General features: G+C 39.5%; 1 protein-coding gene across 1 annotated transcript in view; it reads right to left on the bottom strand.

The window, feature by feature from the left end:
* Window positions 1-14,934, bottom strand: part of LOC121368622 — a 57,411-nt gene extending 42,477 nt beyond the window's left edge. Inside the window, exons 1-3 of the mRNA XM_041493361.1 lie at window positions 14,886-14,934; window positions 7,810-8,177; window positions 79-274 (exon numbers count right to left, since the gene is read on the bottom strand). Of these exons, the coding sequence (XP_041349295.1) occupies window positions 79-274; window positions 7,810-8,177; window positions 14,886-14,934 (613 nt within the window). The remainder of the gene's footprint in view (window positions 1-78; window positions 275-7,809; window positions 8,178-14,885) is intronic.
* Between the last annotated feature and the right edge of the window lie 316 nt (window positions 14,935-15,250).

Consider the following 15,250-nt stretch of genomic DNA (forward strand, 5'->3'; position numbering starts at 1 on the left):
TGATTTGTTTTATCAAGTGTACCGTTAATTATTTTGGTGCGAATGTCAACTAGTGTTGGCCGAGTTGAGTTTGTATACCTGGACACACGATTGCCGTGATGTTCCTCAGTAGTGTGGACAGCAACACGTCGCTCGTCACTTTAAATGCCTCCGCTGGATCCTGCGACAACATCTGGAGTTCGGGAATGGGGATAGGAATGTCGAAAGCGGCCGACACGAGGTTGATGCCCTGAGACTCGGCGGCAGCGGCCTGTGTGGACGCGGCGGCCACATTCTGATTGGAGACAAAACACAGACAGAAAATGATGGGTGGCTAGTTAAGTCTTAAGATGAATAGTAGGCCTAGGGACAAAAACATAGTACTTAATCAGTTTTAGACATTCTGAAAACGAAATAATAAATCTTAAGATGAAGTATCACCACCCAATCGTTTCATAACGCTGAACACAACTGGAAATTTAAAAAAGTTAGTTTTGTTTAACGACACCACTAGATCACATTGACTTATTAATCATCGGCTATTGGATGTCAAATATTTGGTAATTTTGACATATAGTCTTAGAGAGGAAATCCACTAAATTTTTCCATGAGTAGCAAGGGATATTTTATATGCACCATCCCACAGACAGTATAGCACATACCACAGCCTTTGATATACCAGTCGTGGTGCACTGGCTGGAACGAAAGTTAAGTCTTAAGATGAATAGTGACAAAAACATCGTATTTAATCAGTTTTAGACATTATGAAAACCAAATAATAAATCTTAAGATGAAGTATTATCACCCAGTCGTTTCATAACGCTGAACACAAATCAAAATTATTAGTCTTAATAAACTTACGTCTCTTCAATATCAATACCTTTTATGGATATTTCAATCTGCCTTCGTGCAGCATAAGAGTGGTGTCATCGATAATGCATTGGTACACGAAACAATAGAAACAAAAGACATTTTGATTGGGCCAGTACGACGTGTATCATTCATTATTGGAACAAAATATCTATCTGCACGAATATTTAAACTTTATGTTGTTGAGGGCGATGTTTTTGGTTCAGAATCGTTTTTTATGTTTTATTTGTTTTTCTTTGTTTTTCTTTCTCTTTTTTTGTTACAAATATCAATGTACAAACTTATATATTGTAATTTTCGTCTGATGGTTGTTTGTTGGTTTTTGTTGGTTTTTGGGTGTTTTTGTTTTGTTTTTTTTAAACAAAAAACATTTTGCTATATTTATTTAATAATCAAAAGAATACAACTAACATCAAATGGAAGATATATGTGTGTAATAAAATATTTCCACAAAACACTTCCAGTTAAAAATAGTATTAAATAATGCTAAATAAATACGCCATTATACTAAATGAACGTGTTCATTAACATTATTTCGTTTTAAATTCAAGTAGGCCCTACGGTTTTTTGCATGTTTTCGTTTTCTTGAACAATCCTGTTTTTGAGTATCCTCTCTTTTTATATAAAACTTCGTCTGGAAAACATAGATGTTGTCCTTATTGGCGTGGTGGCAGCGTTTGTAATTTACGCCTTTGAAGATTTCAACACAAAGAAATCGATGTTATCAACATCTTTGACCTTTTCACATTACACGAAGTATTCAACAGAACATTGTCAAAATTTCAAGCACATGTATTAAACGGTAGCATTCCTGTTGTCGAGGTAAACACGATCTCGTAACTTCCGCTGTGGTTATTTGTGACAAACTGTTAAATCTAACTAACTTACCAATATTTCATATTAATCATGGCTAATAGTAGAGCCCCCAAACAATGGCAGCTCACTGAAAATGAGACCATTAATTCATTTGAAAACTGGAAACAAAACTTAATGTATATTTTGTCGCTCGACAATAACTTCGCACCGTTCATAACAAAAGGGACCACATGGCAACCAAAAAAGACCGCCGCTAATCCTGAAAGGGGATTTCGGAACGATAATGTATCTGTACCCGAGGCTCAACGGAGAACAGCTGCTCAAAAAAATGCTCAACTCGACCTCATGCTTGGACAGATAGCTAATTATTGTTCAGTGATATCACGCAACTCGATAATAAAAAATTCCACTTCTCTTGACGATATCTGGCAAAAGATTCGTCAGCACTATGGGTTCCAGTCTACGGGGGCACATTTCCTTGACCTTTGTGACATTAAACTGCAACCTGATGAGCGACCTGAAGACTTATATCAGCGTTTAATGGCATTTATTGAGGATAATTTATTGACTGTGGATGGTGGAATTACGCACCATGGACAAGCCATTGTTTCGGATGAAGATCTTACACCCAACTCTTGAAAACATTGTGCTCGTGTTGTGCCTCCAACTTATTCACAGTGGTCTTCCGCAACTTGTACAGCAGAAGTACGGCACAGAACTCAGAAATCGATCTGTTGCTTCCTTGAAACCAGAGATTTCCCAAGCACTTCCATCTCAGTTGGATGAGCTACGTAGCATAGATGACACAAAAGTCCTTCGCACTGCATCCTTCTCACCGTATAGTAAAAGGTACCCCGCTTTTCAACAGAGGGGTTCACACAGGCAGAAACAATCAAAGAACTGTACTTTGAGTAAAGCAGCCGGCCGGCCCACATACAATACCCATTACTTAAGCAGTTGTAAACACCTTCCTGAATCCGACAGACGTTTGATGTATGGTCGTTCTCGTTTTGTCACTGATGATGAGGAGTGCCTACCAGATGAAGATGAATTTCAGTCTGAAAATGACAATGATCCCCTCATTGATCAGCCAACTGTTCGTCGGGTGGATGTCGTACAATCTCCATTCTTGAACACGTTTTATACACATCATCCCGTGCGTTTGACTTTGGACACCGGTGCTATTACCAATATGGTACGCGCTTCTTTTGCTCAAAGCATAAAACTGCCAATAAGTCCTGCATCTCAAATGGCACGCCAAGCAGATGGTGTCACACCACTGGATGTCATAGGAGAAGTTCATTGTCAACTGACCAGAGAGGATAAAACATTCCAACTTGATTTGATGCCTTAGTGGTGAGACAACTTGATGTAGATGTTCTTGCTGGTAATCCCTTTCATGTTACTAATGACATTGCCACTCGTCCTGCCAAAAGACAGATCGTTATTAAGGACTCATCGGTCGTATTCTATGGACGCCAGGCACAGAATCGGGCTTCAGTATGACGTACCCAGGTGTGACGGTACATTCTCTTAAATTTGTTTCGCCTGTGGCGATTTTAATTGTGGTTAGAGGGCCGTGTGCAGTTTATTGCCCGTAGCCCAGGTGGGCAACTTGTTACGTAATACTTCGCACGATCGGACATTCCAATATGCACTTAGTCCAGCTGCGGAGGCCATGTGGCGAGTAGTTACGTAATACCTCTGCGAGTGCGGTTTCAACGTCCGTGATTTTGGCGACCAAGGCGTCAGTAAGTCTGACGATCAGAGAGAAATATATCGACGCTAGTAGAGGATGATAGGGGGAGGTACCGCCTTGTACCCCCAGGCGTTTTCTGATTTTGGAATAAATAGCTAGGATTTAGAGATATCGAGGAGAACGAATTAGGACGGCTCCAGGGGATCACGAACGTAGTCCGTTAGGACTTGGTAAATATCATTTCTGCTCTGTGTATAACCTTGATGTGATTGATGTGACTTAAATATTTTAATACTGTATTATACCAATATTCTTTAGACAGTGTCTTCGGTCATCTGACGAAGTAAATCGTAGACTTCTTGTTCTAACATTATACGAGTATTTGGTAATATAAAGCTTAGCCAGTCATCCTAGACGACCTGGGTAAACTGTAGGTTATTGTCTTTATTGTGATAAGTATTAATTCTGTGTTACAAGGTTACTGAATGAGTAGTTAGGGTTAATTAAAAATTAACCCGTTAGGAATAGAGCTGTAATTCCTTTATTAATTAAGTTCCCCAAGAAGCGTTTCTCAATTATCACACGTTACTGAACGAGTAGTAAGGGTTAATTTAAAATTAACCAGTTAGGAATGGTGTTGTAATTCCTTTATTAACTAACTTCTCCTGTAAGCGTTTCTCAATTATCACACGTGTGGGTGTGGTGTAACGGTGAAGTGATTCGCATATTGTGTAACTAGACACCTAGAGATTAACTAATTAAGTGATCAGTTCTGGGTTGTTATTATTGCTGTTATTAATTTACTACTACGGCTGTACATTTGTCAGCGTAGGATAATACAGATTCCAAAGTGTATTGTGTTTTGTTGTGTTTCTAGTGAGCTAAACGGGCTATAATAATATATACTTATATAAGATCGTATCTCTGATCATACCTAGAGACGAGCCATACTAGGGTTTAACAGCCTGTTACAGAGAGATCTAATAGATATACAGTTAGGAGAGATACTTTTGATAATCGTGTTTTATTCAGTTACGGGAATTATAGAATCCCCGTGACACCAGGCATTCCTACTTAGTCGACCCTCACGACTAACCGCCATCTTACCAGGAGAATTCATTGAACTTACCACACCTTTGACTGCGGACACTGATTCCAAGTGGGCTTTAGAGCCCCGGTTTGACAGTCCCAGTAATATTAACAGCAAATTGGAGAGAGCATGGCCACCAGTTCAAGAAGTACATTCTGTTGGGCATACTATAAGAGTGCTCAACACCACAAATGACCAAGTAGAAATATATCATCAAAACAGATCTGCTAAAAGCATTTTACCAAATTCCACTATCCCATAATTCCATTAATTTTTGTGGAGTATCTACCCCATTCAAAGGTATCAGAGTATACACCCGCTGCACCATGGGTATGCCCGGCTCGGAAACCTATCTTGAGGAACTGATGCCCAGGGTGTTTGGCGACCTGATTCAACGCGGATGTGTTGCCAAATTGGCAGATGATCTTTTCTGTGGTGGAAACACTCTCGAAGAAACCTTAACAAACTGGAGCCTTGTGCAAGCCGCATTAAAATGTAACAACCTCAGACTAACAGCATCCAAAACTATAATCTGCCCCAAGACTACTAACATTCTCGGATGGATTTGGTCCAAAGGCACCTTGAATGCAAGCCCACACAAAATTGCTGCATTATCAGCAGTATCAGCTCCGCCAACAGTACAGGGATTACGTTCCTTCGTCGGTGCATGCAAGGCCCTCAGCCGTGTTCTCCCAGGCTACGCAGACTTACTGCATCCGTTAGACAAAGCGACAGCTGGTAAACAATCCAAAGATAAAATACTTTGGACAGATGACTTAACAGAATCATTCTTAAAGGTTCAGTCTAGCCTGTCTGACAACAAGACCATAACAATTCCGAGACCAAATGATTGTTTATGGATAGTCACAGATGCATCTGTGAAAACCTGTGGATTGGCAGCCACATTATATGTCTACAGAGACGGAAAATCCTTACTGGCTGGCTTCTTCAGTGCAAAACTCAAGAAGCATCAGGTAACTTGGCTGCCATGTGAAGTTGAAGCCCTCGCTATAGCAGCTGCAGTAAAACATTTCTCTCCATTCATCACAGCCTCATCTAATCAAACTCGGATCCTGAATGACAGACGTCCTTGTGTTCAAGCATATAACAAACTGTGCTGTGGTGCATTTTCTGCGAGTTCACGGGTTACCACATTTCTGTCTATTGTCAGTCGTTACCATGTTGCTGTGACACACATATCAGGTGCAGCCAATATCCCATCTGATTTCTGCAGTCGACACCCAACTGAGTGCTCTGACCACAGTTGTCAGGTGTGTAAGTTCATTCAAGAAACAGCCGACTCTGTTATCCGCAGCCTGTCTGTCAAGGATGTCATTGAAGGTGCTACAAGAATGCCTTTCACTAGCCGTGCTGCATGGCAAGCCACTCAGCAAGAATGTCCAGATCCGAGACGGACACACTCCCACTTATCTCAAGGCAATCGCCCTTCAAAGAAAGTTACTAACATACCAGATGTAAAGAGATACCTGAAGGGTGTAAACATTGCGAATGATGGTTTACTTGTAGTTTTTGCAGAACAACCTTTCCAGCCAACCCGGGAGCGTATTGTGGTTCCACGATCTGTGTTGGATGGATTGTTAACTTCAATGCATATTCGATTTGATCATCCCTCACTGTATCAAATGAAGCAAGTCTTTACACGGTATTTCTTTGCCTTAGACTTGGACAAAGCTCTTCATTCAGTCATCTCATCATGTCACCATTGTACTTCGCTGAAATCTATACCATCCCAGCTTTACCCACAGTCAACAACAGCTCCATCAGCAACTATTGGTGTCTCTTTTGCCGCAGACGTAATGAAGCGCTACAGACAGTTAATTGTTGTGCTTCGAGAGACTGTGTCATCATTCACCCTCACATGCTTCTTTGAGAGTGAGAAGCATGATCACCTCCGAGAAGCCATCCTCACATTATGTGCAGACTTTCGCCACTCAGGTGACGGTGGTACAACTATCAGAGCTGACCCAGCTCCAGGCTTTGTCTCCCTTGCCAAGGACCCAGTTTTAAGCCAGTATGGTATAACCGTGGAAGTCGGATCACCAAAGAATCCAAACAAGAACCCTGTAGCAGAACGAGCCATAGAAGAACTTGGCTTAGAGTGTTTGCATTTATCCCCTGAGGGCGGACAGCTGTCCAAAGTTACACTGGCTCTAGCAACAGCCAACATAAACACCAGGATTCAGAAATTTGGACTTTCAGCACGGGAGGTATTTACCCAGCGTGATCAGTTAACAGGTGAACAATTACCAATTTCAGACAGACAGGTCATTCTGCAACAACACCTGTTAAGACTAAAAAATCATCCATACAGTAGCAAATTGAAAGCACATGGAAACCCTAAAATAACCAGCAGTCAGCTCCAGATAGGCGACTTGGTCTTTCTTAAAGGAGACCGGGACAAGACTCGAGCTAGAGACAAATATATGATTACAGCTCTCTCCGATGACCACTGCCAAGTGAGAAAGTTCTCTAAGTCACAATTCCGTTCTAAGACTTATGATGTACACCGGTCCAATTGCTACCCAGTTGTACCGACTACCCTAGCTACCTCACCCACGGGACCTATCAGGGGTCTTAGTAAGCGAGACAACGTCACTGACTCAAGTGGTCACCTTGGCTGCATGGAGTCTCCTGATCTACTTGGTGAATTTACAGACGAACCATGCCTTGACAACATTCATTTAGATCACAGTACTGAGTTTCGTGAAGTCGACGCACACAATACTTGTGAAACCGTGGTGGATTCTATTCCAACTCAAAAATCTACTCGCATAAAAGTTGTACCAGAATGGCAAAAATCTAGAGAATGGGAGATGACTTAAGTTTCTATTGTTTCTTACAAGATTATTTATATTGTGCGATTGTGTTCTAGTTTCTAGTTACTGTTATTACTTTCAATGGGGAAAAGGAAGGACAATTAAGTCAACATCTTTATTTGTGTTTGCTATGTCAGACTGTGCCATACAATATTCTGACAAAGAAAGTCGTGACACATGCATGTAATCTGTGTGTTTATAGTACACAACTGTTCAAAGGACATTTTACATTTTAGGAGAAAGAAGAAAGAACAATCACGCCAGTATATTAATTGAACGTGTTCATTAACTTTATTTCGTTTTAAATTCAAGTACGGGTTTTTGCATGTTTTCGTTTTCTTGAACAATCCTGTTTTTGAGTATCCTCTCTTTTTATATAAAACTTCGTCTGGAAAACATAGATGTTGTCCTTATTGGCGATAAATAAATAAATAAATACACTCCTCCACTACTACTACTACCACCACCACTACCACCATTCTAAGAATCTTCAAATGAAGAATTTGAGACTATTTTACCTGAGATGAGCCATCAAGCAGTATTATGGCTGAACGTAAAACCCCAACACGACCTAAATTTGAAAACTGTTGAGCAATGAGCTGAATTCCTTCTGCAGTGTGAGTTCCCTGAAATTCGGGAATAAACGAGCTCAGTGCGTTGCTCAATACTGCCGAGTTGTCGGTGAATCCGGTTAAAATGCGAGCCGTGTCGCTGAAAAGGAGAAGCGAAATGCGGACGTTTCCTAAGTCGGTGTTGTCAATAAAGGTCTGAATGAAATCCACGACACCGGGAGCGTACTGGACGACCGTCATGTTACCCGGGACGGGACGTTTGGTGCTGTCCGAGTCGTCGATCAGAAACGTGATGTCGGCAAGGCCCCCACAATCTGAAACAAACAATAAGACAGTGATGGATGGATGGATGGATGGATGAATGGATGGATGGATGGATGGATGGATGGATTGATTGATTGATTGATTGATTGATTGATTGATTGATTGATTGATTGATTGATTGATTTATAGATAGATGGATAGATTGATTTATAGATAGATGGATGGATAGATAGATAGATTTATATATGGATATATAGATAGATAGATAGATAGATAGATGTCATTTAAATTATTTTTAACAACTGACAGTTGGATTAAAATTATACATATCAACATACGAATGTTCTGTAGAACAGCATTCTGCCAGCAAAACGTAAATACTGCAAACACACGGACATGCTCTGGAACCATCATGTCAGATTTCTGCAAGAAGAAAGTTAACGTTTGTTTTGGGGGGTTTTACAACACCACTAGAGCACATTGATTTATTAATCATCGGCCATTGGGTGTCAAACATTAAATTGGCAATTTTGACAAATAGTTGTAGAGAGGAAACCCGGTGCATTTTTCGATTAGTAGCAAGTGATCTTTTATATGTAGTATCCCACAGACAGGGTAGCACATACCATGACCTTTGATATACCAGTCGTGGTGCACTGGCTGGAACAAGAACTAGTCCAATGGGCCCACCGACGGGGATCGATCCCAGACCGACCGTGCATCAAATGAGCTCTTTGCCAGCGGACTACATCCTGCCCCTCTGCAAGCCTTATGGAAACAAAACCGCAAAACATATACTGCAAAGATGTCCAGCCTATGACAGTATAAAACAGAACAACTGGCTACAACAAAGAACATTCAGAGGGAAACGTTGGGCTTACAGACGATATAATCTCATATTTCTGTGAAAGAGTGTCCTGAATAATAGAAAATACCGGTATTTCAAACAGCGCTCTATAAAGGAAAAGAATATTATATTTTGTAAAAACACTATTTTATTTTATGTGGGGCGGGACGTAACCCAGTGGTAAAGCGCTCGCTTGGTGCGCGGTCTGTCAGGGATCGATCCCCGTCGGTGGACCCATTGGGCTATTCCTCGCTCCAGCCAGTGCACCACGACTGGTATATCAAAGGCCGTGGTATGTGTTATCCTGTCTGTGGGATGGTGCATATAAAAGATCCCTTGCTGCTAATCGAAAAGAGTAGCCCATGAAGTGGCGTCAGCGGGTTTCCTGTCTCTATATTTGTGTGGTCCTTAACCATATGTCTGACGCCATATAACCGTAAATAAAATGTGTTGAGTGCGTCATTAAATAAAACATTTCTTTCCTATTTTATGTTTAATATATTATGATTCTTTCGACATTTGGGCCGATGCCGCCACATTGGATATTCTTAATGATAAAGCAGCAAGGGATATTTTATATATTTGCCATAGATAGATTAGCACACCTCGAACATTGGTTGGGACGGGATAAAAACTAGGGTCCATTGAGGGCGATCGATCCTGCGACCCATCGCTCCTCAGGTGATCGTACGTTCTATTAAAGGGACAGAACCTAGTTTCAGCTCATCAAAATTAACACAGTTTAGTTAATCTATAAACCTGTAATACATTTGGATAAAGTTACAATTGAGTGAAACATGAGTTTGTGACTTTGAAATGGTGAAATACACTTTAAAAATCGACTAAAACTCGACTCCATAACTGTTACCTCGCAGACGCACGTGTGTTTTTAAAAATATGAGAATTGCATTTTATGATATTGAAAACACCAGAATGACCAAAAACACTTCGAATGTACGGAAATGGATAATCTAAACAATAAAATCTAAGTAAAGTATGATTTCAGTTATCAAAAACGGCTTTAATAGTAAAAACAAATAAGCCTTAGTGCTTAAAAACTAGGGTATATCCCTTTAAATATCTAAATCTCGCTCCAAGAGTGAACAGCTTTCTCAAATTTTCTCCAGGAATGCTACCCTAAAACAATGGGCGTGAGAGACAAACGTTTGTCTTGTAGTTGAGGCTATAAGCCTACAAGGACTGTGGTGTGAAGTTAAGACATCAAAATATTCGAAAAAGGGACATCAAATGAGAAAAGCATTTGGTGGCTGATTTGTTTTTCCTTAGTCGGAAAAGCACCTACCACGGCGTGTGATATACCAGTCGTATAGGACGGGAAAAACCAAACGCGTCCACCAAGGACAATCGACCATGGAGCTCATGTAGACTGAATGAAGCACTTCACTAGCATCAAGGTATAAATACTTTCATTGTAAATGTGGTGGAATCATTTCTGCTCTCTGTGATTGTGGAAAAGATGACCAAACACCACAGGATTTCCTGCAGTCCTGTCCACTCCATAACAGAGAGAGGCAACAAATCTGGCCTGTGAGTCCATCCAATAGCCGATGATTAAAGAATCAATGTGCTCTAGTAGTGTCGTTAAAGAAACCAAACCAAATCAAACAGTCAATGTATGTTTAGTGCTGGTATGTTGTTAAACATTCAATAATTCATTAACTCATTCATTACTTCATTGGAAAGTGTATTTTAATTTGAGTAGAATCACCGCACGCACGCACGCAACGCACCCAGTGTATTTGAGTCCCAACGCCCATTCTACCGCTGAGCTACAACCCGACACAACAGTTCACTGCTTAACCTAGTTTTTAAACACTAAGGCATAGTTTTGACTATTAGAGCCGTTTTTGATAACTGACATCATACTTTACTTAGATTTTATTGTTTAGCTTATCCATTTTTATACATTCGGAGTGTTTTTGGTCATCCTGGTGATTTTAATATCAGGGGCGCCCGGGGCAATTGCCCCCTTATAAATCCGGCACTGGGTTGGTCTCTGTAGTATATATTTAAATAAGCCAATGGTTTGAAGTTGCTTGTTTTAGTCAGTACTAACTGATAACAAATGTGCAACTGGTATACTGCTACATGTATAACAGCAACATGAGGCTGTGTTTTTGGCATAAGCATAGCTAACAAAAAATGTTCGTGGTTGACCTAAGTGTTGTTGTTGTTTTTTGGGAGGAGGGGGGGGGGGGGGGGGTCACGGTAGTTATTAAAGGAGAGTACTCCCTAAAATTTGTAGTCGTAAGACCCTCTGGATATTGTATTTTTCTCAGAATACATTCTCAGCATAATTCTGACATTGAAATTGTACTGACTTGCATAATTCTGACATTTGAAATTGTATTGACTTGCATAATTCTGACATTGAAATTGTATTGACGTGCATGGAGTAATAATGAGGGTGTGCAACCTGCAACAAAGCGCATTGAAAATTTGCACATTATCACATTATGTTGTCTGTTGATAAAATGTCGTACCAAACTGTTAAAATTCTATATAATATACAATTTAATAGAAAAAAGAGTTACATGAAAAGCTATTCAACAACAATTGTACATACAAAAATCCGAGGGTCGATTGGACCACCATTCTCTTCTATCACAGTCCGTAATGGTGCTCCCGAATTCTTCTAGGGGGGGGGGGGGGGGGGGGGGGGGGGTGTATTTGGGATTATTTCTTTTGTGGAGAGATTTCCTTTTTAACACTCACGACTGAAACCTTGAGAACTATTCAATATGGGGTATTTCAAAGAACGAACATGTTCAGAGCAGAACAACTTAAAAAGAAATTTGTTTAATGTTTGGGGACGGGAGATATCTCAAAGAAGTATAGAAGTGTCAATTTAGTTTTGTTTAACGACACCACTAGAGCACATTGATTTATTAATCGGTTATTGGATGTCACACATTTGGTAATTTTGACATATAGTCTCAGAGAGGTAACCCGCTACATTTTTCTATTAGAAACAAGGGATCTTTTATATGCACCATCCCACAGGCAGGATAGCACATACCACGACCTTTGATACACCAGTCTTGGTGCATAAAAAAAGTATGTCATACTGCGTCAAAAACACTAAAGCTATATATGGAATAAGTGTAGAAAACAGGCTGATCGACCATCGTGTTTTGTACGCACAGTAGATGTGGATCAGATGAGTGTCTCAACGGTATAACATTTTCTGACTTCACATGCGTTATATCATGTGTCATTGTATCATGCACCATTTTAAATGTAAACTTTACTACATCAAAATAAAAATTAAATCATCATATGATAACATACCACGTTACACATTGGATATTTCAGATGGTTTCCCCCTGCAGTTTTCTTTTTAGATATCGATGCTAAATGTTAAAATACTATGCAATTTAAAATGTTATTGTTTACATTTCTGGCAAGTTTTTGTTACTTCCATTTGAAGTTGTTTAATTAATTTATCTCTTTTTCTCATTAATCTACCAACACATGTCACTGATTTTTAGCAAAAAATAAAAAATGTACTTGAGGTATAGCATTTCATAAGACATATAATGTAAAAGAAAGGTTAATGAATGAAAATAAATTTATTATTGATCATAGGAACAATTTGATTCATCATTTGAACTCATTTCACTTATTTCCGAATCCGCTCATGAGCTGAAGTCGTCGTTTTCAAGACCAAGTGATTCCAAACCACGGGCTAAACCTCTTCCTGTGGGACCGGCCTCGGTGGCGCAGTGGTTAAGCCATCGGACTACAAGCTGGTAGCTAATGGGTTCGGATCCCAGTCGAGGCATGGGTTTTTTAATCCAGATACCGATTCCAAACCCTGAGTGAGTGCTCCGCAAGGCTCGATGGGTAGGTGTAAACCACTTGCACCGACCAGTGATCCATAACTGGTTCAACAAAGGCCATGGTTTGTGCTATCCTGCCTGTGGGAAGCACAAATAAAAGATCCCTTGCTGCTAATCGGAAAGAGTAGCCCATGTAATGGTCCTTAACCATAATATGTCTGACGCCATATAACCGTAAATAAAAATGTGTTGAGTGCGTCGTTAAATAAAACATTTCTTTCTTTCTTTCTCTTCCTGTGGACCTCATCGCAGAAGCATTGCAAATGGATCATCATGATTAATACTTGCTGATTTTATTTTTATCACAGTGCATTTCCTTCGATGTGGAGATATTAGTTTGTTGATGTTTAATGAAGGTGCATCTTTCTTCTTGATAATGTCTGAAGGACTGTGAATTAAATTTGGATCTTTTTGTTCAGACCTGGTTTTTCGAATATATAATGCTCTTTCTAGCTGTTCTTTAATCTGGGACTTCTGTTTGTCAAAGAAGTTATGTTTGGAGTCTGGATTGACCACATTTCTGAGACAAGATGGACAGACTGATGTTGGAATAGCAAAACATGTAAGCTGTATATGGGAAAGAGTCTTCTGATTGCACATAGTGCATCTTGATTGTCTGGCAAATGCAAAATTTTGGAGTTTCTTCCTATAATAGAACGCCATTTCTGGCAGCTGATTTGCTTGAAATCAGGACAGGTCACACATTTTCGCATTCGACATGTGTCAGTTTGTGATGTTTCACTATCATAGAAAGCATCGGGAAATGGCTTCATGCTGGTTGGACCTGGATTGGCCTCAACACATCCACAAACAGTCAAATTGTTTCCTCCTCATACACTGCTTAAATGTGATTGACATTTCATTTTAGGGTTTTTTCCATAATTTTTTTGCGCTAAAATCTGAAGTGTATCTGAAAAAACCCTCATATATTGCAAGGTTCCAATGAATTGTTTGTAGCTTGTTTGAAAAGGAAAAAGGTGCCGAGGTAATTTATAACTATCACTGCATCGGTAAAAATAGCACACTCATTACATTATATTACATTGTAAGTGATAAATATAATAAAAAAAACTCTTGCTGGAAGAATAAAGGTTAAAATTTTAAATTTCACAGCCTTTTTATATATAAAATTGATTTCTGAAACAGAAATTGCAGGGGGAGACTGTGTAAAATATCCAATGTGGTTACATACGGGGTTTTTTTTATGAATAACTCAATACATGTATGTTGAAGTGAGGGATCCAACCAGGAATTAGGTAAACCGGTGGGCTCTTTGATGCAGCTCGCAAGCGTTCCTCTCTCTCTCTCTCTCTCTCTCTCTCTCTCTCTCTCTCTCTCTCTCTCTCTCTCTCTCTCTCTCTCTCTCTCTCTCTCTCTCTCTCTCTATGTGTTGTGGTGTGTGTGTGCATGTGGAAAAGTGTGTGTATATACAAGTATGTGTACAGGTTATGTATGTATGTATTGATGTATGATATCTATATATTGTATGCATGTCGAGGTTGACTGTTACGTACATAGATATTAACGCACTGGTGCAGGGGATAATTAAATCCTTTCTGGCCTCACAAACTGTCCCATGCCGTTGCTGGGACTCGAACCTATGACACCGAATCGCCCGCAAATTGCCAAACTAACCACGATGCGCTCTGAGCTATTGAGGCATATATATATATATATATATATATAATATATATATATATATATATATATACTGATGCATGTATGTATGTATGTATGTATGTGTGTGTGCGTGTGCGTGTGTATGTTTGTATGTGTGTGTGTGTGCGTAGTCTGAAATCATGTGTATACTTGGAGAGGTATTAAAATGTCTTATTAAAAATTAAGAAAGATGCCAATTAAAAACAACATATTGTGGTGGGGTGTGGGGATGGTGGTGGTCATGAATTGGCTTTTGCAGATAAACTTACATAGGTCATATATTAACTGTGATACTTAAGAGACTTAAGATTAATTATTGTTAAAACATTTAAACAATTTTTAATTTAAAATGTCAAATAATCATAGACTAACAATATGAACGTACATACCTGCACCGAGATTACATGAAGCAACTGAAGACAACTGTCGGTACACCATTTTGAGCAAATTCACAAATTGTCAGGGGCAGATCCAGGGTGGCAAATACCGGTGGCTTAAAGGTAGGGGATCACACTTTATGTTTAAATTTAAATAATTAAAGACTGGATCACAAATATTACGGACTGATAATAATTTCACATATGCTATTTATATATAAATAAAAAGTAATAAAATAAAAAGTAACAGAGCAATATGTGATATATATTTTAGGTAGGTTAAAAAAAACCTATCCATGACCGCCCCTGCAAATGTTTGAACCAAATGACCAGGGCCGTAGAAAGTGAACAAGCCCAGAGCCTGTGATGCTATCTGC

The sequence above is a fragment of the Gigantopelta aegis genome, chromosome 3 (assembly GCF_016097555.1).
Source record: "Gigantopelta aegis isolate Gae_Host chromosome 3, Gae_host_genome, whole genome shotgun sequence".
Taxonomy (NCBI): Eukaryota; Metazoa; Mollusca; class Gastropoda; order Neomphalida; family Peltospiridae; genus Gigantopelta; species Gigantopelta aegis.